Below are 27,401 nucleotides of genomic sequence, written 5' to 3'. Positions count from 1 at the left end.
AACTGAAATGAAAACTACACTAGAAGGAATCAATAGCAGAATAACTGAGGCAGAAGAACGGATAAGTGACCTGGAAGACAGAATGGTGGAATTTACTGCTGCGGAACAGACTAAAGAAAAAAGAATGAAAAGAAATGAAGACAGCCTAAGAGACCTCTGGGACAACATTAAACGCAACAACATTCGCATTATAGGGGTCCCAGAAGGAGAAGAGAGAGAGAAAGGACCAGAGAAAATATTTGAAGAGATTATAGTCGAAAACTTCCCTAACATGGGAAAGGAAATAGCCACCCAAGTCCAGGAAGCGCAGAGAGTCCCATACAGAATAAACCCAAGGAGAAACACGCCGAGACACACAGTAATCAAAGTGGCAAAAATTAAAGACAAAGAAAAATTATTGAAAGCAGCAAGGGAAAAACGACAAATAACATACAAGGGAACTCCCATAAGGTTAACAGCTGATTTCTCAGCAGAAACTCTGCAAGCCAGAAGGGAGTGGCATGATATACTTAAAGTGATGAAAGGGAAGAACCTACAACCAAGATTACTCTACCCGGCAAGGATCTCATTTAGATTTGATGGAGAAATCAAAAGCTTTGCAGACAAGCAAAAGCTAAGAGAATTCAGCACCACCAAACCAGCTCTACAACAAATGCTAAAGGAACTTCTCTAAGTGGGAAACACAAGAGAAGAAAAGGACCTACAAAGACAAACCCAAAACAATTAAGAAAATGGTCATAGGAACATACATATCGATAATTACCTTAAACGTGAATGGATTAAATGCCCCAACCAAAAGACATAGACTGGCTGAATGGATACAAAAACAAGACCCATATATATGCTGTCTACAAGAGACCCACTTTAGACCTAGGGACACATACAGACTGAAAGTGAGGGGATGGAAAAAGATATTCCATGCAAATGGAAATCAAAAGAAAGCTGGAGTAGCTATACTCATATCAGATAAAATAGACTTTAAAATAAAGAATGTTACAAGAGACAAGGAAGGACACTACATAATGATCCAGGGATCAATCCAAGAAGAAGATATAACAATTATAAATATATATGCACCCAACATAGGAGCACCTCAATACATAAGGCAACTGCTAACAGCTATAAAAGAGGAAATTGACAGTAACACAATAATAGTGGGGGACTTTAACACCTCACTTACACCAATGGACAGATCATCCAAAATGAAAATAAATAAGGAAACAGAAGCTTTAAATGACACAATAGACCAGATAGATTTAATTGCAATATATAGGACATTCCATCCAAAAACAGCAGATTACACGTTCTTCTCAAGTGCGCACGGAACATTCTCCAGGATAGATCACATCTTGGGTCACAAATCAAGCCTCAGTAAATTTAAGAAAATTGAAATCATATCAAGCATCTTTTCTGACCACAACGCTATGAGATTAGAAATGAATTACAGGGAAAAAAACGTAAAAAGGACAAACACATGGAGGCTAAACAATACGTTACTAAATAACCAAGAGATCACTGAAGAAATCAAAGAGGAAATAAAAAAATGCCTAGAGACAAATGACAATGAAAACACGACGACCCAAAACCTATGGGATGCAGCAAAAGCGGTTCTAAGAGGGAAGTTTATAGCTATACAAGCCTACCTAAAGAAACAAGAAAAATCTCAAGTAAACAATCTAAGCTTACACCTAAAGCAACTAGAGAAAGAAGAACAAACAAAACCCAAAGTTAGCAGAAGGAAAGAAATCATAAAGATCAGAGCAGAAATAAATGAAATAGAAACAAAGAAAACAATAGCAAAGATCAATAAAACTAAAAGTTGGTTCTTTGAGAAGATAAACAAAATTGATAAGCCATTAGCCAGACTCATCAAGAAAAAGAGGGAGAGGACTCAAATCAATAAAATCAGAAATGAAAAAGGAGAAGTTACAACAGACACCGCAGAAATACAAAGCATCCTAAGAGACTACTACAAGCAACTTTATGCCAATAAAATGGACAACCTGGAAGAAATGGACAAATTCTTAGAAAGGTATAACCTTCCAAGACTGAATCAGGAAGAAACAGAAAATATGAACAGACCAATCACAAGTAATGAAATTGAAACTGTGATTAAAAATCTTCCAACAAACAAAAGTCCAGGACCAGATGGCTTCACAGGTGAATTCTATCAAACATTTAGAGAAGAGATAACACCCATCCTTCTCAAACTCTTCCAAAAAATTGCAGAGGAAGGAACACTCCCAAACTCATTCTATGAGGCCACCATCACCCTGATACCAAAACCAGACAAAGACACTACAAAAAAAGAAAATTACAGACCAATATCACTGATGAATATAGATGCAAAAATCCTCAACAAAATACTAGCAAACAGAATCCAGCAACACATTAAAAGGATCATACACCACGATCAAGTGGGATTTATCCCAGGGATGCAAGGATTCTTCAATACACGCAAATCAATCAATGTGATACACCATATTAACAAATTGAAGAATAAAAACCATATGATCATCTCAATAGATGCAGAAAAAGCTTTTGACAAAATTCAACACCCATTTCTGATAAAAACTCTCCAGAAAGTGGGCATAGAGGGAACCTACCTCAACATAATAAAGGCCATATATGACAAACCCACAGCAAATATCATTCTCAATGGTGAAAAACTGAAAGCATTTCCTCTAAGATCAGGAACGAGACAAGGATGTCCACTCTCACCACTATTATTCAACATAGTTCTGGAAGTCCTAGCCACGGCAATCAGAGAAGAAAAAGAAATAAAAGGAATACAAATTGGAAAAGAAGAAGTAAAACTGTCACTGTTTGCGGATGACATGATACTATACATAGAGAATCCTAAAACTGCCACCAGAAAACTGCTAGAGCTAATTAATGAATATGGTAAAGTTGCAGGATACAAAATTAATGCACAGAAATCTCTTGCATTCCTATACACTAATGATGAAAAATCTGAAAGAGAAATTATGGAAACACTCCCATTTACCATTGCAACAAAAAGAATAAAATACCTAGGAATAAACCTACCTAGGGAGACAAAAGACCTGTATGCAGAAAACTATAAGACACTGATGAAAGAAATTAAAGATGATACCAACAGATGGAGTGATATACCATGTTCTTGGATTGGAAGAATCAACATTGTGAAAATGAGTATACTACCCAAAGCAATCTACAGATTCAATGCAATCCCTATCAAATTACCAATGGCATTTTTTACGGAGCTAGAACAAATCATCTTAAAATTTGTATGGAGACACAAAAGACCCCGAATAGCCAAAGCAGTCTTGAGGGAAAAAAATGGAGCTGGAGGAATCAGACTCCCTGACTTCAGACTATACTACAAAGCTACAGTAATCAAGACAATATGGTACTGGCACAAAAACAGAAACATAGATCAATGGAACAAGATAGAAAGCCCAGGGATTAACCCACGCACCTATGGTCAACTAATCTATGACAAAGGAGGCAAAGATATACAATGGAGAAAAGACAGTCTCTTCAATAAGTGGTGCTGGGAAAACTGGACAGCTACATGTAAAAGAATGAAATTAGAATACTCCCTAACACCATACACAAAAATAAACTCAAAATGGATTAGAGACCTAAATATAAGACTGGACACTATAAAACTCTTAGAGGAAAACATAGGAAGAACACTCTTTGACATAAATCACAGCAAGATCTTTTTTGATCCACCTCCTAGAGTAATGGAAATAAAAACAAAAATAAACAAGTGGGACCTAATGAAACTTCAAAGCTTTTGCACAGCAAAGGAAACCATAAACAAGACGAAAAGACAACCCTCAGAATGGGAGAAAATATTTGCAAATGAATCAACGGACAAAGGATTAATCTCCAAAATATATAAACAGCTCATTCAGCTCAATATCAAAGAAACAAACACCCCAATCCAAAAATGGGCAGAAGACCTAAATAGACATTTCTCCAAAGAAGACATACAGACGGCCACGAAGCACATGAAAAGATGCTCAACATCACTAATTATTAGAGAAATGCAAATCAAAACTACAATGAGGTATCACCTCACTCCTGTTAGAATGGGCATCATCAGAAAATCTACAAACAACAAATGCTGGAGAGGGTGTGGAGAAAAGGGAACCCTCTTGCACTGTTGGTGGGAATGTAAATTGATACAGCCACTATGGAGAACAATATGGAGGTTCCTTAAAAAACTAAAAATAGAATTACCATATGACCCAGCAATCCCACTACTGGGCATATACCCAGAGAAAACCGTAATTCAAAAAGACACATGCACCCGAATGTTCATTGCAGCACTATTTACAATAGCCAGGTCATGGAAGCAACCTAAATGCCCATCAACAGACGAATGGATAAAGAAGTTGTGGTACATATATACAATGGAATATTACTCAGCCATAAAAAGGAACGAAATTGAGTCATTTGTTGAGATGTGGATGGATCTAGAGACTGTCATACAGAGTGAAGTAAGTCAGAAAGAGAAAAACAAATATCGTATATTAATGCATGTATGCGGAACCTAGAAAAACGGTACAGATGAGCCAGTTTGCAGGGCAGAAGTTGAGACACAGATGTAGAGAATGGACATATGGACACCAAGGGGGGAAAACTGCGGTGAGGTGGGGATGGTGGTGTGCTGAATTGGGCGATTGGGATTGACATGTATACACTGATGTGTATAAAACTGATGCCTAATAAGAACCTGCAGTATAAAAAAACAAACAAAACAACTAATACTAAACTTTCATTGGGTTATTTATATGGAAATATGTTAATATAAATGTTTCAGACATTACATGAAATTTCTAAAAATCTTATATTTGTATTTGTATGGAAATATGTATGGAAATATGTTAATATAAATGTTTCAGACATTACATGAAATTTCTAAAAATCTTATATTTGTATTTGTATGGAAATATGTATGGAAATATGTTAATATAAATGTTTCAGACATTACATGAAATTTCTAAAAATCTTATATGTTCTGGTATAATGTTATAAGTAATAATCCTAGTTATTACTTTAAAATGTATATCTCAGAAATAACTAATTTTCTTGTCAACTGCATTACTATGAACTTACATCAAATCTTTAACCGTGGTCATTTTTAAGTCTTTTGTCATTTACAGACAGTTCTGGGTGTACTCTGATGATTTTGCAAATATGTTCCTATAAAAGGGTTTCATCTTCAAGAAATTCATGGAAAAGACTCTGACAAGTACAGGTTTCTGGTAACTGACTGTACTGCTGAACTGAATGAATAAGCATTTTCAGAACTCTAATGAAAAACTGATGAACTCATAAAAGTGCTAACAAAAGATCAAGATGAAAAAAAAAATTAATTATATGGGACTGAGTGAACTGATGAGGATGAGTATAATTTTTGTGACTTTCTGTCTGAATTAAAAAAAAAAAAAATCCCTCAAGGACTCAGAGGCAAAGAATATACAAATCAATTTTCATTGCAAAGTAAAGGAGCTGTTACAGTGGAGGATTACTGGACTAAATGTCAATATTATGACATAGTATGAGTGTGTTTCATGTTTGGTAATTGCAATCATTGTTGCTTTTGTTGTGGTCATCCATGTACAATGCTTGGTGTCAGTCTATTTATCTCTTGTAAAAATAAAATACAGTGTGTGTGTGTGAAAAAAAAAAAAGAAAGGAGAAGAAGAAGATTGTCAGAGAATCTTGCATCACAGCAGGAGATTTTAAAAAACAATTTATTCTAACTTCCTTTTGGAGAAATCCAAGTAAAAGGGGCAAACATTAGTACATACAGTGGGACTTAGGCCAGTCATACTAGAGAAAATTTGTTGCTGATGGCAATCAAACCTATGTTGTTTCCCTGAGGATGAACAGATGTGATTATTTTAGGCTATGTTAGGGTGAGCAATGCTAGCTACTATAACAAACCTGCAAAATCTCAGTGACTTAACAAAGGCTTATTTTTCACTTTCGTTGCAGTCCAGTACAGATCATTGGGCAGGCTTTTTCCACATAGTAGTTCCAAAATCTCCTAGGGCCTCAGGATCCTCCATTGGATCATCTGGCCTGCAATCAAGAGGAACAATAGAAAGTGTGGAGAAACACATGGGGAATTTGGGGCCAAGGCTGGACATGACATATTACTTCTGCCCACATTTTATTAGCCAGAAGTCAGTCCCGTGGCCCACATAACTGTAAAGGAGGCTGGGAGATACAGTTTTCACAAATGCCCAGGAAATGAGATGGAGATCAGTGATCACACTGCATTATCTCTGTTACCGTGTATACTTTACTAACTTGAATTTAAGAGATTGATTCAAGAAGGCTAATAGAAAAGATCTGGGGAGAGGGGGGATTATATCCAGATATAGCAGAAAAGAGAGGTATTAAGTAGATTTGTTGCCACAGACCGCCAAGGTAGAGACAGTTTAAGTTAGCCTATTCCTACAGGACTAGTCTTCGTCTGCATCAGTGGATTGGCTTTGTTATGCCTGGGTATTGTTTGAGCAAGACTCTATTCTCATTTGTTAGTACCACAAACCTAGAGGCTCCTAACTTACTACTGATGGTACTTTTTAGCTGGGCTAATGATTTAATTGTCTCTATATTTCTTTTTCAGGGTTTGAGTAAAAAAGTTGGAGTATCATCCTCCATCCTCCAAGGTCTCTGGATCTCCTATAGCACAGAGGGTCTTTCCATGGCATTGGCATCTTTACGAAATCTCTATACTCCAAATATAAAGGTAAGTGATAAATTACAGCCAGATTAAAGAATTAACTATGAAAACCTAAAACCTAAAACTAGGAGGACATTTAAGTAGCTATTTAATCGATCTTTGACTTGCCTTAGACTGTCTCCTATTAATTAACCTTTTACTGATAATTTGATATATTTTACATTTTGTTCTGTGAGTTGAAGACCAAACCTATTGACCTTGCACCTTGTATAAGGTGACTCTGATTGTAGAATAAGTCCTGCTGCTTCTAGGGAGTAAGTCATTCTTGGACCACCTTTGTTTTGATAGGAGTTTTTCTGACTGACAGCTCACTTAGTGGAGACTCTGACAGCACTACAGTATGGGTGGTGTTGACTTTAGTTACTGAGCAGTTTATATAAAGGAGACATTTCACATCCCTTTCCAAAGGCAAGGTATTGAAAAAGGAACAAATGAAGATTTTAAAATAAAGCCGTTACTAAATGCTTCTGGGCACTTATTGTGGGGTCCCAGAGGACTTAATAAAAGATGACTAATAGGATATAACTGATATTTATGTGAGTATTATTTCTGTTTATTCACTTATTTCTAGGTCAGCCGACTGCTGATTTTGGGAGGTGCCAACATTAATTACCGGACAGAGGTTTTAAATAATGCTCCAATTCTATGTGTCCAGTGTCATCTTGGTTACACAGAAATGGTGGCCCTGCTGTTGGAGTTTGGGGCCAACGTGGATGCCTCCTCGGAAAGCGGCCTGACTCCTCTGGGCTATGCTGCAGCCGCAGGCTTCCTAAGCATTGTCGTGCTGCTGTGCAAGAAACGGGCCAAGGTAGTGGCTGTCCGGCTCTGCTGCCTTTTCTTCTTCCCTTTTCTTTCTTCCTGCTATAGACTCTTCCTTATCTCCTGTGTTACCTCCTGAGTGTAGGTAGAATACATCAGATCCTATTAGGGAGCAGATCAAAGGGAGAACCAGCTCTGATTACGTCCTACTGTTGCCCACTTGCCATGGCCAGTTCCATGCTGCATCTGCACACAGTTCTAAAACTTTTGAGAGGCACTTAGGAAACTGCATTTATCAGCAGCCACAAAAAGTCCCTGCCTAACAACCAAGAAATTCTCTCCTGAGCTCAGAGTGAGGAAAGAGAAATGGGGGAGCAAGGAGATGGCACTGTGAAGTCTGAACTGAATGGTGCCTCTAGACTCTAAGCCTGTCATGTTAGAGTCTTGAAGACACCCCTGAAGAGGTATGGGGAGAAGATGATTCTCTCTGACCAGAGGACCTCAGAAGTGTTTCTGTTAGTGTATTTTAATTCTCTCAAAACATTTCTCAAAAATATATTTGCTTTATAGTATCTCAAAGGCCACTGATATAACTCAATTTCAAAATATTGGTGAAAAGAAAAATGCTGGTCTCAAAAATGTAGGCCTCTGGGGAACACTGTAGCCCAATGGTATTTTGTTTCCATCCTGAAAACAAACTGAGGATTTTGGTGGTTTTGCAGTGAAATATAAGTAATATGTATGACCTCGTTCTGAGGTGTCCAGTGTCCTTACCAGGGAAGAACTGTGTCTCCTGAGACTCCTTTGGGAGCTGGGACCTGGGAACCTCAGTGAAATCTCAGAGCCGTAGATGTTAACTGTGACACAGGAATGGTCCACCTGTAATGTCCTAGTCATTTGAATGAACACCTCTAGAAACAGAGTGATAACTGGGCCTTATTATTACTGCTGTGAATTCATATTCTAATCTCAGCTGGGTCTTTCCTGTTGCTCAGGTATCATTTTATTCATCTCTTATTTTCCCCAGAGCAGATAAATAAATCATTTGTGATCTTTTCAAGACCCTATCAAACCTCTTTTGCCCTCCTACGACTACCAAGATTAAGTTTACCTCACTGTGCCTCTATCTCAAAACTCTATTAATCCTTACCTACACTCACCTTTACTTCTGCCTCAGAGAAGGAAGGGTTTACCTTCCTTTCCACTCACCTTTACTTCTGCCTCAGAGAAGGAAGTGTTTACCTTCCTTTCCAGAATGCTTGCCTCCACTGTATATATTTTGTTTTTCTTTTTTTTCTTTTTCGGCAATGCTGCACGGCTTGCGGGATCTTAGTTCCCGACCAAGGATGGAACCCATGCCCCCTGCAGTGGAAGTGCGGAGTCCTAACCACTGGACTGCCAGGGAATTCCCCACCTATATTTTTTAATCTCAGTATGTTGCTCTTTCTCTCACATCATTTCATTCTTTTTCTAAATTCACACTACCTTTCTTCTCAGTTTCTACAACCTATGAATGTCTTATCTAACCCAAAAGAGAAACTCCCCTCTCTCTCCTAACCAGAAGCCACCATCCCATCTCTTCCCACCCATGTCCACCAAGCCTGTCCTAAGAGTCATCTCTACTTGCTACCACTGCTTCCTTACTACTCCTTAACCACTTGTGGTCTGGCTTCCGTGAGAGAAAGGAGGCAAGTCATTAAAATCATAAACTTTGGCTTCAAGCACGACCTGGTCAAAGCCTGCATTCACACTCGCTTTCTCTGAGGGCTTGGATGAGTCATTTGACCTCTCTCAGTCTCACTTGTTTAACCTAGAAACAGGATTAAGAGGGGCATTGTGACAATTAAAAGTGATCGAACCTTTTTAAAAAGAGATGAAGTCTCTTTTAGTCTCATGCAGTGCCTAATAAATAATATCCTTAAAAAAGAAAACAAACAAAAAAAAAACCCTAACCTCTTGGCATTCAACTGAAGCTACTCTCAAAAGTCACTAACAACTGCCAATCGCCAAATAAAGTAACTATTTCTCATTTCTCACCCCTCTAAACCACTTAAGTATTTAGCCAGTTATTTTGTTGCATAACTGAATTGAATGTTCTTCAATTATAGTTGGTCTGATATTTTCTCTTCATTAGATTGAGTCTGTATGTTTTTGGCAAGCACACCACAGACATGATGCACTGCCCTTATTCATGCAGCACTGCAGGAGGTGCATGATGTTGAGATCTCATTACAGGGGATGTTAACCTCTATCACTTGGATAAGGTGGTATCTTCCAGGTTTCTCAACCTGAAGTTACTGTTTCTCCCATTTGGAATTAAGAAGTATCTTTTAGGGAGATGCTTTCAGACTAGGCAGATACCTTGTATCTTTTTTTTGTCCACTAATTTAGGATCCGTCCATTGATGGGTCCATTCTTGCTGCAGTAATTATTGCTATGATATTTGCATAATAGTGATTTTCTATTTCCCTCTTCCTTCTACATTTATTAATTGGAATTCTACTGTAAGGAAGAGCTCTCCCTTCTCCTCAATGTATTCATTTATTCATTTACTTATAGCACTATGGGTTCCTGGATATTTATTTTATTCTATGATCTATAACTCATTGCCGGTATTTTCTTTTTTTGCTCAAATTGCCCCAGATTTGGCCATTGGGAGCTTCTTCACGTTGGTTCCTGTGTCCTTTCAAGCCCCCACCCCCATTATTTCATGAGTGCTTCTGTACTTTCTGGCACCACAGATGTTCCAAACTCATCTTTTGCTATTACTGTCCCAGCCCTGGAATCAACCATTTCCCCAAGAAGCCAAGGGTTCTTTTAATTCATTCCTTTAGTTTTTAAAAAATACGGTTCTGAACATGAAAATTCTCAATGACTCTCCATTACTTATTAAAATTCAGACCACTAGCCTGGCATTCAAAATATCCATGCTCTTGTCCCAAAAGACCCTCTTAACTTTGTAGTTTGAACTCCCCCTTAATGTATTTTACCCTTCAGAAACTAGAATTAATCATTTCCTATCCCAGCCAGTTGAGATAGCCCTTTTCTTAGTCCATTTGGGCTGCTGTAATAAAATACCATAGACTGAGTATCTTATAAACATTTCCTTCTTACAGTTCTGGACGCTAAATCCCCACAGCATGGTGCCAGCAGATTCGGTGTCTGGTGAGAGCTTCCTGGTTTACAGACAGTGCCTTCTCGCTGTGTCGTCACACGGTGGAAAGGGGCAAGCAAGCTCTCTGGGGCCTCTGTATAAGGATACTAATCCCATTCATGAGGGCTCTGCCCTCATGACCCAATCACTTTCCAAAGGCACCACCTCCTAATTACCTCAAGGGTTAGCATTCCAATGAATAATGGTGGGAGAACACAAACATTCAGACCATTGCACCTTTCCCTCTGAATCTGTTCCTGATTCTGGCTGGAAATTCTCTGAAATTTTATTGCACTTTTGCTTTCCTTCTGACATTTATTATATTACACCTTTGTTGGACAAGTTTTTGTTGTATTGGTCGCATTGCCCCTATCTTGTTCAAAACTTTGAGAGTAGAATCTATATTTTACTCTCTTATTTACCTTTTTATCCTATCGTGTACCTTGTACATGGTAGGCATTCAGTAAACATTTGTTATGTGGATGGCCGGGTGGAACTAAAGCTGGAGAGAACCAGATACAGAACTTAGGCTTCAAGTGCTCTAACTACCACTGGAAAATAACCTGCCCACCTGCCAGAAAAGGCTGTTCATCTATTGAGACTTGTAGCTGGGGACCTTCTGGTAGACTGACCTTAATCAGCCTTCTCTTTCAGCCTAAACTTGTAACCGGCACTGCAACTGTAAAAACTGCTGTTGGAACATAGTCTAGCATTAAGTTCCAAGTACCTCTAGCCATTTTGGCCAGATGGTTGAGATTCTGCCCTCCCACTGGAAGAGAGCAGTGGCCTTTGCCAAAGCATAGTGGTCAAATGTGTGATTCATGATATGAGATGTTTTGCTTCTTTGGAAGACCAAAAAATTTGAGCTTCAAAACTTTTTTCTTCCCTTTCATGATTTCAAAGACAGTTTTTTGTGCCAACGCAGCTTACAAGTCTTTCAAGTTTGGGTCTAAAAAGAACTATTTGAGGACAAGGGAGAGTGTACCTCAGGAAAACAAAGCTGGAGCTGGGAGTTTTGGTGTTTTGTTTTTGGGTGTTTTTTTTGGTTTCTTTTGATGTGAAAACAAAAGCCTGACGTTATGCAAAGAGGTTCTCCCCAGAGGGGCATCTACCAGAGTTGTAGCTCAGTGAAGATCTAGCCTGAGTAGGAGAGTATCTTCTAAATTTTCTCAGGGATTGGTCCAAGGAATAGGAGAGGAGGAATCTTAGTAGTCCAGACCTGTGCAGCGGGCTGATGTGACTAGATTGGGAATACAGCCACAGTCTTTTTCACATAGGTTTCTCTGTCCCCTCCCATAGGTGGATCACTTGGATAAGAATGGGCAGTGTGCCTTGGTCCATGCTGCACTCCGAGGTCATCTGGAGGTTGTCAAGTTTTTGATTCAGTGTGACTGGACAATGGCAGGCCAGCAGCAAGGGGTGTTTAAGAAGAGCCACGCCATCCAGCAGGCCCTCATCGCTGCAGCCAGCATGGGTTATACTGAGGTAAGAAAGCAGCGGATAAGGTTTGGGGGGTTTTTTCAAGCTGTGTATTGAAGGACCTAGGAAACCAGGAAAAAGGGGTTGCATTATTGTAAAACTGCCAGCCTAGGGCTTCCCTGGTGGCACAGTGGTTAAGAATCCACCTGCCAATGCAGGGGACACGGGTTCAAGCCCTGGTCCAGGAAGAGTCCACATGCCGCGGAGCAACTAAGCCCGTGCGCCACAGCTACTGAGCCTGTGCTCTAGAGCCCGCGAGCCACAACTACTGAGCCCGCACACTGCAACTACTGAAGCCCACGCGCCTAGAGCCTGTGCTCTGCAACAAGAGAAGCCACCACAATGAGAAGCCCGCACACCACAACGAAGAGAAGCCCCCGCTCGCTGCAACTAGAGAAAGCCCACACGCAGCAACAAAGACCCAACTCAGCCAAAAATAAATTTAAAAAAAAAAAAATTTGTCAGCCTAATTAATGTGAATTAGGTTTTTGGTCATTGATCTGAGGAGTAGGAAGATTCCAGGGTACCTAGAATTATGTTGGAAAGGATCTCAGGAATTATCTAATCTGATTCCTCCCCATCTTTCCACCCCTATTTAACAGACAATGACACTAGGCTCAGGGGGATTATTATTCCACCTGTGTTCACATGGGTAGGCAGAGTGGAATGGAAAAGGGCACAACAGTTGGAATCTCAGAAGAACCAGGTTTGAGGCCCAGCTTTCCTACTCATCAGCTCTGGACCTTGGGCAATTTACCTAATCTCTTAGAACCTTAGTTTCCCACCAGTAAAGCGAGGCTAATAAATTCTTTTTTACAAGGTTGATATGAGATGTAAACTGTTAAACACTGGGCAGATGGTATTTTTGCTAATTTATTTATTAATGAAAGTAATAATACAGTGGCAAAATGTGTGGAATTGGTAGTGTTCTAGGAAAAGTGTAACAGCCAGCTCTGGGGAGGGGAGTGGAGTGGAGCAGAAGTGTGTGTGTGTGTGTGTGTGTGTGTGTGTATGTACATACAGACTTAAATTTATTATAAAATTTACTGATATTAAAAAAAATGTTGCACACAGTTTACAAATAATAATGAATTGTGTAATACTCTTAATTGAATGCTTTTGTTGATTTTTGCTAAATGTATATCCATACCCATCCTGTGGTTACAGCTCAACCATGATTTGATAAATGAAGTTGCACCCCTATTTGCTCTTTTCCCAATAATTTTGTCATTAAATCTGATGTGCGATCTACTGTTAAAGTACTTCTCACCCTCATACAAATTATATTCCTTAAACTGGAACCTCTTTTAGCTTTAGCACTAAATCAAATCCTCATTTACAAAGTTTGCCAATTTCCAGGGTATAAATACCCCCACCATGGCTGATTTCAAGCTGCCAATGTGACATCACGGAACACAAAGTTTCAAAGAGATGCACAGGAGCACACCATTATATAAAATTTCCACCATACAGATACAGTAAATATAAATAACCTGAAGAGCATAGATAATAGTAAAATGTAATTAAATAATTAAGAAGTTATAACATTTGATATTTTAACCTTTTTTAATATAATTTCTTTAATTGTTATTTAATTTTTAATAAACATCTTTGTTTACTGACTGGCTTGCAAAATTCCGAAAATTTAACAGTCTGCTTTCCTGGGCCAGTACAATTTGGCTCGCCACTGCTTGAGATGCTTCAGTGACACAGCTACCCCATCAGCTGACCTGACGTATCACCAAGGGAATATTAAGTAAAATTGGAATTTTTATTATCTAATAGAAGGTTTTTTAGCTCTCTCTACAGTCAAATTCCTGGAAGCAGAGCTGTCACTTTCCTTTGTTGTTAGCAGCCATTCTCCTTTTATTATCCCCAAGCAGTCCTTGTAATGCCAAGAGGAAAAAAGAAGATAATAGCTCCGCTCTGAAAAACTACAGGCCCTTAGTTTTCTCCATATTTATTTTCTGGTTTTTGTTTATTGATTTTTTTCCTTTTTATTTCTTGGTAGCATTTTTATTAGGAGGACGAGGGTTTGCTTTTTTAACTCAAATGTGATAAATATGTGATTTTTAAAAGTCACATGCTGTGTAAGTTAATTGTGTTCAAGGGAAACATGTAAACTGTACGTGGGAAAACAAATGCTCATCATGGCAGCTTTGGGTTTTTATGCGAGGACAGTCAGTTCTGACTCCTTTTGTGTGCAAGAGAGAGCATGACCCTTGGGTATCCGGGTATCTTCCAAACCTCACAGGCTAGTATCAGTAGTATAGTTTTCCGCCTGACGTTTGAGCTGACACAACTTCTTGTTTCAGATTGTCTCCTACCTACTTGATCTTCCAGAAAAAGATGAGGAGGAGGTGGAGCGAGCACAGATCAACAGCTTTGACAGCCTCTGGGGAGAGACAGGTACCTCTTGTGGACATCTCTCTCTTCTCTGTGCATGTGTCATGTCTGTGTGGAGATATTCTCTGCATCTCACACCCTGATATTTTTCTCTGCCAGACCAAAGGTGGCAGTCTCTGTCTTACGGCTATTGTGTTGGAGACTGATGCAGCCAAAGTAAAAAGTCACGCAGTTTCCTTCTTTCAATCCTCTTTCCCTTTGGATGCTCCATGCCATTAGCCCCAGAGTCTTCTTTCAGACAAAACCTTCCCCCGCTCTTGTTTCCAAATATTTTAAAAGACTGAAAGTTTCCTTACAGTGTGCCAAACCATAGCAGAAAATAGTTGTGAACTTTTTTTTTCCTGTGATCCTTATAGCAGTTAGGAATAAATATTTCTCCTGTAGCTATAAACCAAGAAGTTAAATTTTTATCGACACCTCTGGCTTACTGAACCAAGTGTTATCATGGCAGAGTGGTCCTGACATGGTAAAACTGATACGTCATGAGTACAGTTGCTATCAGGATGCAAAATGAAGGTCCCCCCTGTAGGGCACAGCCCTGCGCAGTCTCTCACGATCTGTAGCAAAGCCATTTCTATATTGCTTGGTACTTACTCCACAAACGGAAGCCTCTTCCTTGTGGCCTTTGCAGGAAATGATTGTTGTCTTTCCCCCAAGTCTAAACTGGAACATCTGGAAAAACATTAGTAACCTTTTATGTGTTTTTATGAAACCAGGGCAGTAAAAACTGTAGAATCACCACAGATATGTGTCGTGTTTGCCAGGATAAGTAGACCAACATTGAGATGGCCGATTTTAGGGAGAACATTTTACTAAACAAGAGGGGGATATGCTTTGGTTAGGGTCAGAATGTTATTAAAAATGAGAAGATGCTTGAATTCACTTAAAATGTATAATTACCTATTGAACTGTGATGTTTCCACACATGGCAGTAATCTTATATAGGTTTCATGGCTTCTTTAACATCGTGTAGAATGGTCCAGAGCTCAGGAATTTGCTTCTCAAACAATCCCTCCCTCTGTCAGAGCCAAAGGGAGCAGATGCCGGGCAGCTGCAGCTTAAGAGCCCATGACAGATTAAAGGAAAATGTGCAGCTGGCAACAGCTGCTGTCTCTGGGGCCCCACCCTGAGGGAAGCCAGAGGACAGACTGAGGGGAAGGGGCTGGCCAGGGCGCCAGCAGTTGTGGAGTGTGCATCCTGAGACCTGGAGCTGCGGGAGAGACATGATGGTTTACATCCCATCAACACAGCCTCCCCGGCACAGCCCCGCCGTCCCTCCCAGAGTCTCCTGTTACCAGGCCACACGCGTGCAACCCTAACCCTACCTGGGGAGGGCAACAAAAAGTAGCGGCCCGATGGCGATAATGGACAGAAATTACAAGACTAGCAATCATAGTGATGAATATCACACACATCCTAGTGCTGTCCTTGAAAGAATTCCTTAAAAATGTTCAAGAAGGGTGTGAACTAAGTGGAAGACTTATTTTTATTGATATGAATTTCTTATTAGAATAAAACTTTACAGCCTCAGGACTTTTAAAGGATTTCCTGCTTTAAAGTGTGCAGTAAAGTTTGTTACATTAATTTCCTTACATACGTACCATATCTCAAGATTGTAAAAAAAAAATCAAAGTTTCATGTCAGTTTGCTTGTAGTCAGAATTGTGTTGTGTTTAATTTGATATTTATATGAACTAATTTCAGCATTATGAACATAAAACTAATTATTTAAATATGAGTTAGAATGAAATGCATTTGTAATATAATTTATAGAGCTATAAAAAGTTATTTGACTTCAGAAAAATTTCTGGGAAATGATGTCTTTGCTATGTTAAAAAATGTCCCTACAACTCACCACTAGTGTAGGGTAGACTCTGAGTTGCTTTTCTATCTATAGTGATGGATTTACCAAGTACACATGTTTCTTTTTAACTTACAGCACATAATCATTTAAAATGTATAATGACTCATTGACTTGTGATGTTTCCTCCAATGGCAAAATCTTATACATGTCTCCTTTGCATAGAGAAGGAAGGTCTCTGACCTGCAGCCAGCTGGTTAGGGTCTCATATCTGCAACCCTGGCCTAAACAACCCAATTTTTTACTTAGGGAAAATACGGTGGTAATGATGTTTCCGACAATTTGCATCATTTACTGTATTAAATCTAAAACACCAGTAACTATAAGAAACTATATAACCATTATTTTATGTGCCATGCCAAAAAAAAAAAAAAAAACCAGAAAGAAAAACCCTCTGCCTATAAAACTGACACAGTTCTTTATTATCACATCGATTATAAGATGCAACCTGACTTTGAGATGTTAAAAATGCGGAGGGAAGAAAGTACATCTTAGAATCAATGAAATATATCTTAGCATATGGTGAAATATTTATTGAGATGTAATCTTTACATATCAGATTTTCTAAAAGCAGGTCACTAGAATATCCTGGTTGTCTTCGTCCTCCTTTTATGGCCTTTTGTCCTTCCAAAGAGCACCTTCCTACATCGAGCTTTCACCATCTGGCTGACTCCTCCCATCCTGCAGGGTTTTCACAGATTTCTTATGGAACACAGAAATCTGTGTTCCAATTACATGAAATTTCTAAAAATCTTAGAAAAAAAAAAAAGAAATCTGTGTTCCAACACAGAAGAAAGGCAATTAAGGTGACAAGATTGTTCACCAATCCCTCCTCTCCTTTGTCTTACAGCTATAGAACAGAACCAGCATTAAAAGCTTCTAGCAACTCTGGAGAGCCTGAGCCACATGGCCCAAAAGTAGCGAAAATTCAGAAAATAAACAAGATACCATTAATTCATGCCTTCATCATCTTTTGCCTAGATTATTGCAACTACTTCCTAGCTGATCTTCTTGTCTCTGGCCTCACCCTTTTGTGATTTATCTCCCAGACTTCAGCCAAAGTGATCTCTCTAAGCCACAATCTGTCCATGTCACTTTCCTGCTTACCACCCTTCATTGACCACCTGTAACATTAATGTAGCATAAAAAGGGACTTCCCTGGTGGCCCAGTGGTTAAGACTCCATGCTCCTGATGCAGGGGGCACAGGTTCGATCCCTGGTCAGGGAACTAAGATCCCACATGCTGTGTGATGCGGCCAAAAAAAAAAAAAGGTAGCATAAAAAGACGTGTCATGATCTCTAGCATCATCTATTGCCTGTCTTCTCCAGTAGGAGTAAACGTGCCGTTCCCCACCTCAGTGCCTTTATACGTGCTGTCCCTGTGCCTAGAATGCCTCCCTGTTGTCATTGCCTGTAAGTCTCCTATTTCTCTTTCAGCATCTGGTTTAGATTGTCATCTCTTCCTGGAGACCTTCTCAGACACTTCTTCCTCTGTGCCACCTCCAGACAACCCCCATGGACTTATCTCTGTTGTGCTTATCACACTGTATAGTAATGTATTTGTTTGTCTGTTATCCTTATTCAACCCTGAGTTCCTTGAGAGCCGACAGTATCTGACAGATAGCTCTATAAATGTTTAATTAATGTTGTTTTGGATAGCAGTGATCAGTATATGTCTTCCCCACCCACCTCCATCCCATCGGTCTTCCATGACCTGTCTGTGCTGTACACTTTCAAGGTTGAGAAGAGATAAGAGAACCATTTGCTTCTCTGCATTCTATTCGCATCAGCATCCCATCGAAGCCGACTTTGGCTGTTTCCTCAACTCTGAGCTGTATCCTGTCTGTCTCTTCAAACTCCTTAGCTGTTTCCCTTTGAAAAAGGGCCATTTATTTCAGATAATCTCATCAGATGCTGACACGCTAGGGAACGAATTCTGTTACTGGTCTCTTAGGAAAAGAGATTTGGCTCCAAACTGTTAACATTTGCTCTAAGAATCAGTTTGTTGTTTTACAGAGCTGGCTTTGCCTTAATCGTCTCTCTTTCAAAAAGTTTTAACGGTTTTTGATAAGACCTATATAAAATCCAGCCAAAGCAGCTCCTTGCTCTTGGATTTTGAAAAGTACAGACCCAATTTTCCATAGTTGTGTTGTTCTGAGATGAAGTTGGCCAGCTGTGTTAATGACCATGTCCAGATATCAGCTGGAGAGTCCTGCCAAATTACATCATAACCTAAGTAACAGAGATGATACAACAAAGAAAAAGGCCGAATGGAACATTCCCTCTCATATAAACATGTTGTCCGGTGGGTTGAGATGGGCCAGCCCCCAGCAACATGACTCCAGGTTAGAGCAGACAGTATATAAGTTTAGCTTTCAGGATGGGCACTGCTTGTGAATTTTCATCTGTGTTCTGTGAACTAGCATCATTGACGAGAGGCTTGATTCTGAAATACTGTCTGTATTTTCTCCAGAGTGCTATAAATTCTTGCGTGAAAAAGAATGTATTTGCGCACACACACACAGACACCCCACGCCATACACAAGACATTGAAAGGGAGGTTTGCTGCAACCCTGCCCCCTGGTAGCTACTTTAAACTTGGGAGGGTTAGAAATTTTCCAAACCCTTTGTTTTATGTACCAACGAGATGATTCTTATGGTTCCTAACAAGTGTCTAACCCAGTCAAGTTCTTTCTTTTTCCCCAACTTGACTGAGATGTAATTGACATACAACATTGTGTAAGTTTAATGTATACAATGTGATGATTGCCAGTCAAATTCTTAAGCTACTCTTGTGTTCTGACCCAAGAACTAAAGTTGTGTTTTTTTTTCCTGAACTATTAGAAATGTGAACTTGGAAAAGAGGGAAAATCACTTTGATTTAAAGAACAAGAGACAAAACTTCTCAGTCAAGTAAACAATCAAACCCATCAATACTTGTAACTTATCCATTCGGGACTTGGAAATGACCCTCACCTCAGATAGGATGAAGCCTCTGCCCTTCTGTGAGGAACAGGACGGAAATGCCTATGTTAAAAGTTCCAAAAAATAAAATGGAAAATACACATAAGACAAGGCCTAGATACATCTAGTTTAAGATCTTCTAAAATTGCCGCATTTTCCTTCATAAGCCCTTTCTATCCTTGAGGAAGGAAAAGATTACTTTGAAGGTTTATCTCAGTGGAAATTACAGGTAGTTTTAGTTTTGCATATGAGTCAGTTGTGGATAAATTTGGCCAAGCTCAAAGACAAAATGCCGTAATTTGCACTTAAAAAAATCACAAGTGACCATTTGATTTGAATTTCAATTGCTTCCCTGATTAGATACCAACATTTGCAAACTGAAATATTATCTGCACCTGCCAAGTATTATCTTCCTCTGATTTGTCATTGGAGTAGGTGGCCACAAGAAAGGAAGGACCCGCTGACTACCACATCCGTTTTTCAAGTCTGTGTGGGGAAAAAGGTCTCCATACTCTTTCTTTAAAAGCATAACTCCTGCCATTTTCTAACAGTGTTTACCATCTTCCCTACCCTCATCCATTTAAAACACTAAGTGTACACATTTGAGATCCCTGGTTAAGAGACAAATACGTATTTGTTCAAATATAGACTTAGTAAGAAGTATATCGACAAATTCCTCTTACTGCTATTGAAATAGTACTCAAAGGATGAAATAAGCACTCTTAGAATCTCCAGTGTATCAGAGATCATAAACAATGGACAGTAGCACAGAAGGGAGAATGTTTATGTTTCTTCCTGCTGTGTGTCCTTTATCCTCGCTATAGCTGTTGTTTATCTGTGACTCCATTATCCTGTATTCAGAAGAAAAGAGCCTTTGTCACACTTCTCTCATCTTTAAGACTATTACCTTGAACAGTTTTGACCCTCCTATGAAAATGGTCACGCATGTACTAGAAACTTCTGTCTCAACTGATGAAAAAAAAAAAAGAATGAAAACTGGCCCAAGGCTCTTAGACTGTAATTTCTTTTTTCTTTTTCTTTTTTTTTACATTTTTTAATATATTTTTATTGTAAATACGCACTTAAAAGCAACCCAGGAAACTGTCATTTAAGAAATCAACAAAATTAAGACTGCAATTTCCGACTGGTTCTCTGAGTTTAAGGGCCCAGGAGTAGAAATTGGCCAGAGGTGGTTCCTAGCTAACTCTCTAAAAGACCTTAGTCTGCAAAGACCCTTCTCTCTGCATTCTTACCCATGCACATACCAGTAAAAGGTTTGTAGCTGGGACGAGGTACCAAAAAAGAGAGGGATTAAAAGCAGAGAAGACAGTCTGGGTAGGAAACATGAAACCAAGTAAGTTTGGTCAAAGGTGATTTTTTCAATAAAATTATTATAATTGTCTCCATATATGTAAGCCCTTTTATTTTTCTTTGAAAATTTCCTTCATGGCAAAAGTAGCCAAAATCATCATTCTTGGAGGTAAAGTAGCAATCGCATTCATCAAACACAGGTATGCTGCCCTGCTTACCCTAGAGGGCTGGAGAAGGCAAGACCCCCTGTCCTCACTCTGTGCTCTCTGCCCTTAGCCCTGACAGCTGCAGCCGGAAGGGGCAAACTGGAGGTGTGTCGTCTGCTCCTGGAACAGGGGGCAGCAGTGGCCCAGCCAAACCGCCGAGGGGCAGTGCCCTTATTCAGCACCGTTCGCCAAGGCCACTGGCAGGTAAGCAGGTAGCTACTTCCAGTGCCCCAGGCAGGGGTGAGTGCTGGGTGGGAACTTCTGAAGCAGAGAGCAAAAAAATCACAAAATTTGGGTTATCCAGCAGTCACTGGGTTTGAAGACTTGGGCCTCTGTTATTAATATTCTGGTTAATTGAGAATATGTCAGAAAATTAACATTCATACCTTCTATACGATACAGATCATTCCTGATGATCTGTATCGTATAGAAGGACTAGCTACTTTTGGCCTGGTCGTGCAGTGACCTCCTTCTCACACTTCACAACATCCCCAGGGTCTCTGGAAGGTTCAGACCTCAACAGATCCCTGCTAACCACTTACAGCAGGTGTGTCTCAGACTTGCAAAAAGAAAATGTGGTATATGTAAATTCTAGTTATGCGATCTTTCCAGATGTTTGGATTCTGGATAAACGCTAATTTATATATTTAGGATGGAAAAAAAAGTATATCGGTTATAATCTTTGAAAATGTTTAAGTAGGAAATAAGTCCTAGGAGCCAAACAGTGCTAAAGAGTTATCAGAGGCTGTATTTTGTATTTACTGTATTCTGTTCAGTTGTAAATATTCACTGCAGGCAGGTTTGCAACCCCTGGAGGCCAGTAAAATGGCACTGACATAGGTGTTGGCGCTTCCATCATGGGGTTGTTTAGTCTACATCTTGGCCTTTGTTACCTTGAATTCTTTTTTACTGAGTGGCTGAGTCGGACATTTAGAGTTGAGTTCTTCTCATTTGGCCGTCCCTGAGAGAGTCAGAGATGGAACCCCATGGTACTAGACCACGCAGGGGGTTCTTGCAGTGGGAAGTTTCTTTAGAGGTGACTCGCGGGGAGTTCTCACAGTGTGGGGGAGGGCGTGCGTGTGTCTGCTCAGCAGCGCTTCCTGGCTGATTGGTCCCTGCTTCTCTGCACCTGCAGATTGTTGATCTTTTACTCACCCATGGAGCTGATGTCAACATGGCGGACAAGCAGGGCCGTACTCCCCTGATGATGGCGGCTTCCGAAGGCCACCTGGGAACTGTGGACTTTCTCCTTGCTCAAGGTCAGTCCTACGATGCCAGAGCTTGATGATCAGTGCCCATAACAACCCAAGGAACTCATGATTTCCAGGGATGGATTCCAAGAGGAGTTGAGAATGGATATTCTTAAGCCAGTTGGTTAGAAAATGAAAGTCCGTCTCCTCTCTTCTCATATACAGTGGGACCCTTCTAACTCTGACGTTCTCTGTTTCTTTATGGCTTGAGGGGTTTTTGGTATCCTAATCAAATTTACATAATCTAAGCTCTTTAATCTCCCAACTTTGATTTTTTTTAATGTACACTCAATAAATGTTCATCTTCCAGGGATCGTATTTTGACTTTATCAATTCTTTTGTAAGCCTGCACAACTAATATTTTTCTTGTATCCTAAGGAGGCAAATGGAAGTTGAAATGATTGTTGACCATGGGACCCTATTTGAGGAATCAGGGTATTATTACCCTCCTATTGTAATAAATTCCTTTTGACATTTACCAACATTCACATATTCCTGGTGAATGGGAAATAAATTAAAGGAGACTGTGGTCACACTATCCGAAGCATTCCCTTCCATGGCTCTGACCTCAGTCATCTATACAGAACAGTAGTGAGTGACAGGGGAACCTCTGTAGTAGAAAAGCTCCAGTCACTGGTGACTCTGCAGTACCATCTAGTGGAGCTTGAGCATTTGCATCAAGCAGGAGGTGGTGTGACTGTGGCCAGCTTTTACTCCATTCCAGCAAGCCTCCCCTATGAGTAAACGGGATCTTTTCATCTATATTTAATATCCACAAGTGCACACACTTCAAGAAAAACAAGCTCCTGCAAATCATGCCCAGGCTGGAGCAGCTGAAGGGTAGTTGATTTAGGAAGAAGACAAGGTTTCTTCTTCTAAGATTTCAAACTACAACTCAGTCAGAGACTTACTGGATCTTTAGCTCTCTCCTGCAAAGATTTGTTTCCACAACCTTAGACTCACAAAACTGGGTCAGAATCAGAGAACTGTTTTCCCCGTGTACAGAGTGGTTCTTGCTTCCCCAACACAAGCCACCAAACAAACCAGATTTCATGGTATCTATCCTTCTGCTAAGAGGGGGCTGGAGGAGCAAGGGAGATATGCCTAGCTTCTCAGGATAAAACATGGCAGGAGTAAATGTCCCAGAACAACCTGAGCCTACTGGAAAAGGCAGGACCCCTTTACCACAGATAAGCTGTAGATGACTGCACACAGTCTGCCGTGAGCCCGTAGAAGCTCATCAGACACAGATCCCAGAGATTTGTTCCCTTTACGCTGCAGGCATTCTGGTCTCCGGTCTTCGTACTGTTTCATTCTTTCACACTTAAATCAGAGACTTTCTCTCAATCAACAAATCCTACCCAAGTTTATTTAGCCTACGTTATCCGCAAAACACTATGCTGGGAACTGAGTGATTTTTTAAAATAAATACACTACAATCCATGTCTTCAAAGGGTCTGTAATCTGGCAAGGAGGGGATAAAACAAAGATAAGGAACTACCTTAAAAAGCAGAGAATCCTAAGTACTCTGATAATAAAGGTATTTGAGTTAGAACAGAACAGACTTTGAAATTTGAATGGGAAAAATGTTCTATATTCAGGGAGAGGACATAATGTAAATGAAAGGTCGGAGAGGAGAAACAGTACACAACAGGTTTGGGGAAATATGCAAGTTGTCCAGTGACATACATGAGGACTGCTGGGAAATAAAATTGGAAATGTATGTGGAAAGAAATTGAAAAGGAGCAGATTAAAAGAGTTTGGACTTATCTGAAAGCAGTAGGGAGGCTTTCAAAGATTTTAAAAAAGGGAATCAGTGCCAGAGTTGCGCTTTAAAAAAAAAAAAATCACTTTGGCAGTGGTGTGAATAGTAGAGTTGATGAAGGGATTATAGTGGACCTGGGGGTCAATTAGGAAGCCATTGTCATCGAGTAGATGAGAGGTAATGCCGAATCCAGGTGCAGTAGCTGTTAGGATAGAACAGGAGGGCCACGTGCAAAAAAGATTTTGGATATAAGGGTTGATTACATGCAGGACGTAAGGATAGATGAGTTGACGATAACTCCAAAGTTCTAAAATGGATGTTTGGGAGAACTGTGATTCTGTTAACTGCCAGGAGAAGAAAAGAGAGAAGAGGAAGACTTCAAATTGAATTTTCGGAGGAAATTGAATACATGGGTTTTTTTCATATGCATCTCCTTTTAATTTCTTAAATTCCAGCTTCCCTTATCTTTGTAAAATCAATTTATCTGTAACATACATCCAGAACCTTCTTATCCTGCTTTTTCCATCCCTGAAGACTCTGTCCAGGAAATTTATAGATGTTGCATCTGAGAAAACTCCTTAGATTCTGTCCCATATTCAGACTCATTCCATGTTAGAGTCAGTGTTTTAGTTGCAAACTACACCGTTGTGAAAAGATAACCCAGTACATGGATGGGTCTCCTCAGGGTTAGAAGTATCGTACTTTCCAACCCTTCGTCCTGTTACGGGAAGCCCCAAAGTCTGGTTGTCTGACCTCTAGGGATACAGAGGTGATAGGCCACATAACTGCTGAGTAGCCCCAGAGCCTGGCTGTGGCAGGTCCTGAGCTTGATCTGACATCTGAATCCTGTCCAGCTGAGGAGGCAGCCTGGAAAATGAACTGTGTGTGCAGTAAGTTGATCTCTGATTTAGTTAGTGAGCATGTCATGCCAACTGTGTGGAAAGAGTCATCTTAGGTACTCTTCAAAACTAGCAAGGGAACAACGGGCTCTTTGCCATCCAAGAGCTTACAGTCTAGGCTGAGAACCAAACGTGTATTGAATTTTAGACTAATTACAAAACAGTACGTCAAGTGTGCTTGCTCCTCACAGGTGAGAATAGAAATGTTGAAGGGAAGAAGATGCAGAATATAAAATAGGCTAAAAGAGTGGGGATGGGGTTGTTGAAGGCTGACGAGTTTAATTAAACTCCTGATTTCCTTCCTGGCCTGGGCTCAGTCTCTTCCGATGAGTCTGTTTCCCTCCCATTCTAAGGAGGGAGAAGGTGACCTGGTACTATCGTCAATGATAAACATGTTCTGAGCTCCTTATTTTATGAGAACCTCTGAAGGAGTTTATACTATTAGAAATCGAAGATTTTTGCCGAGTTCAGAAAACATGCACTGAGAATTTATTACATATAAGTGGGATACATAAAAAAAAAAAGATTAATAACAGAATAAGGTGACATATGTCAAGCAGGTTCAAGATGAGGTAACAGTGAATGGGAGAAGCGTTTTGGAGACAGGGAGGTTTGAGATGGTTCCTAGAGAACAGGTAGAAGTGAGGTAAGTCATGGGGAGAAAAAAGGTTTCCACACATGGGAGCAACGTAACCAGAAGTGAGGATACAGGAGTACTTGTGGGAGATTCTAGGGGTGGTGAGCACATCCATTTTGGCCAAAGTTGAGGATTCTCACAGAGGAGTAATGAAACTTAAGGATAGACAGTAAGCTTGGGGAGAGATTATGCACAACCCAGGATAGGCTGCCCTGTCAAAGAACTGGACTCTTGTACTGACAGCCTGTGGGAGCGATTTTGTTAACAGTTTTATCAAAAGACAACTCACATACCAGAAACATAAGCTGTGCTTTGGCCGAGTGTACACCTTGAATACCAGCTTTCCCTCCTGCTGTGAACTTTCACGTTTCTCATGTTTCCTCAGCCCTGTGTTATGCCTGCTCTTGTAGGTGCCTCCATCGCGCTAATGGACAAAGAAGGATTGACAGCCCTCAGCTGGGCTTGTTTGAAGGGTCATCTCTCGGTAGTACGTTCTCTGGTGGATAATGGAGCTGCCACAGACCATGCTGACAAGAATGGCCGCACCCCACTGGATCTGGCGGCTTTCTACGGTGATGCTGAGGTGGTGAGTGCCTTTAACCAAGCCTCAGGGTGGTAAGAATAGGGAAGGTCCTCTATCCACAGTGTCATCTGGGGTGGATGATTCCTGACATAAAGTTCTCAGATCTATACTTGCTGGAGGGCAGGAACATTCACAACACCACTAAAGACCAGGAACATAGGTCTGGCCTGGAATACCATGGTGTCCAGCCTGGTTCAAACCAGCGGTTGAATAAAGGGCAGGCAGCAGCCAGAGCCCTGAGTGGAGCCGTGTGAGCCGCGACACCCGGGTCAACTGCGCTGCTTCATCCGTGTCCTAGGTCCAGTTCCTGGTGGATCACGGGGCCATGATCGAGCACGTCGACTACAGCGGGATGCGCCCTTTGGATAGGGCAGTGGGGTGCCGGAACACTTCTGTTGTTGTCACTCTTCTGAAGAAAGGAGCCAAGATAGGTAGGAGAAAGGAAGAGGGTGCTGGCCATCTGTGCCCAGGGGCCAGACTGGTCCAGTGGTCTGGCTGCCCCGGGCGTGTGGCGTGAGTGTGTATAGTTTCCCCTCTGCCCTGGCCCAGTTATTGTCCGAGTGAACAGAAAGACTCTTGGCCCAGAGAAAGCACCATCTGAGCCATGGTCTACACTACCCTGTGTCCAAAATCACACGGCTATCTGCCGTGCCGCGAGTAGCCTCAGCCAGGAGGCTGCTCTGACCTTAAGCGCATCTCGGCGCTGATGCCTTGGTAGCAGCCCCGCCCTGTGAGCATCCTGGATCCCTGCACTGCCACAGCCTTCGCTTTCCCTTGCTCTGTATGTGCTTTGGCCTCTCAAGTCCCTGCGGCTGCTGTCCCATCCATCCCTCAGACCTGTAGACAAGGGTTGGCTGATATGCTGGCTTTTTTGCTGCCTGCCTCTCACTGCTGCTTTTTCCTTCTTTTTTTTTTTTTTTTTTTTTTTTTCACCTTCATCCATTTTTTTTTTCCTCTCCTACAACTTTTTGTTTTCTCCTTTCTTTGAAGGTTGTCAGACGTTACCGAGTCGCCCACGAGGTATATTTCACCGCTGTCAGCATCAGGCGTGGTCTGATGGCTTGGTCAGCTTTGCCTTCTCCTCTTTGATTTAGCCTGCATGAGTTCCCTACACCTCTAATCTTTTAATTTACTTCACCTTAAAAGAAGATTTTTTTTAATGACTGTTGTAGAGAATAACTTGAACTTTTGATAACTAACCCTGAAAAGCTTAGTTGGTAAATAATTCAGGCATCCGTAAACTAATCGAGTTAACCTTTTCTTTCTCTTTGTGGGTAAAGTGGTCCTCAGTCACGTTGGCTTGTTTCACATTGGAACCGTGCTCCTGGTTCAGCATGAATCCCAGGAGTCCTATTCAGTACTTACAAATTAAGG

The 27,401-nt window shown here is 40.6% G+C and overlaps 1 protein-coding gene across 8 annotated transcripts in view; it reads left to right on the top strand.

The window, feature by feature from the left end:
• Positions 1-27,401, top strand: part of TANC2 (tetratricopeptide repeat, ankyrin repeat and coiled-coil containing 2) — a 361,655-nt gene that overhangs the window by 322,770 nt on the left and 11,484 nt on the right. For 5 of the 8 annotated variants that reach the window (XM_036836547.1, XM_036836546.1, XM_036836543.1 and 2 more), the window contains 9 exons: positions 6,638-6,760; positions 7,326-7,562; positions 11,967-12,152; positions 14,462-14,555; positions 20,964-21,097; positions 22,029-22,152; positions 25,855-26,030; positions 26,326-26,458; positions 27,018-27,047. In XM_036836547.1, the coding sequence (XP_036692442.1) occupies positions 6,638-6,760; positions 7,326-7,562; positions 11,967-12,152; positions 14,462-14,555; positions 20,964-21,097; positions 22,029-22,152; positions 25,855-26,030; positions 26,326-26,458; positions 27,018-27,047 (1,237 nt within the window). The remainder of the gene's footprint in view (positions 1-6,637; positions 6,761-7,325; positions 7,563-11,966; positions 12,153-14,461; positions 14,556-20,963; positions 21,098-22,028; positions 22,153-25,854; positions 26,031-26,325; positions 26,459-27,017; positions 27,048-27,401) is intronic. The other 3 variants (XM_036836548.1, XM_036836545.1, XM_036836544.1) reach the window with 1 other exon arrangement.

Source organism: Balaenoptera musculus, chromosome 20, assembly GCF_009873245.2.
Source record: "Balaenoptera musculus isolate JJ_BM4_2016_0621 chromosome 20, mBalMus1.pri.v3, whole genome shotgun sequence".
Lineage (NCBI taxonomy): Eukaryota > Metazoa > Chordata > Mammalia > Artiodactyla > Balaenopteridae > Balaenoptera > Balaenoptera musculus.
Note: the sequence above shows the minus strand (reverse complement) of the source record. Positions and strands in the feature narration are given on the sequence as shown.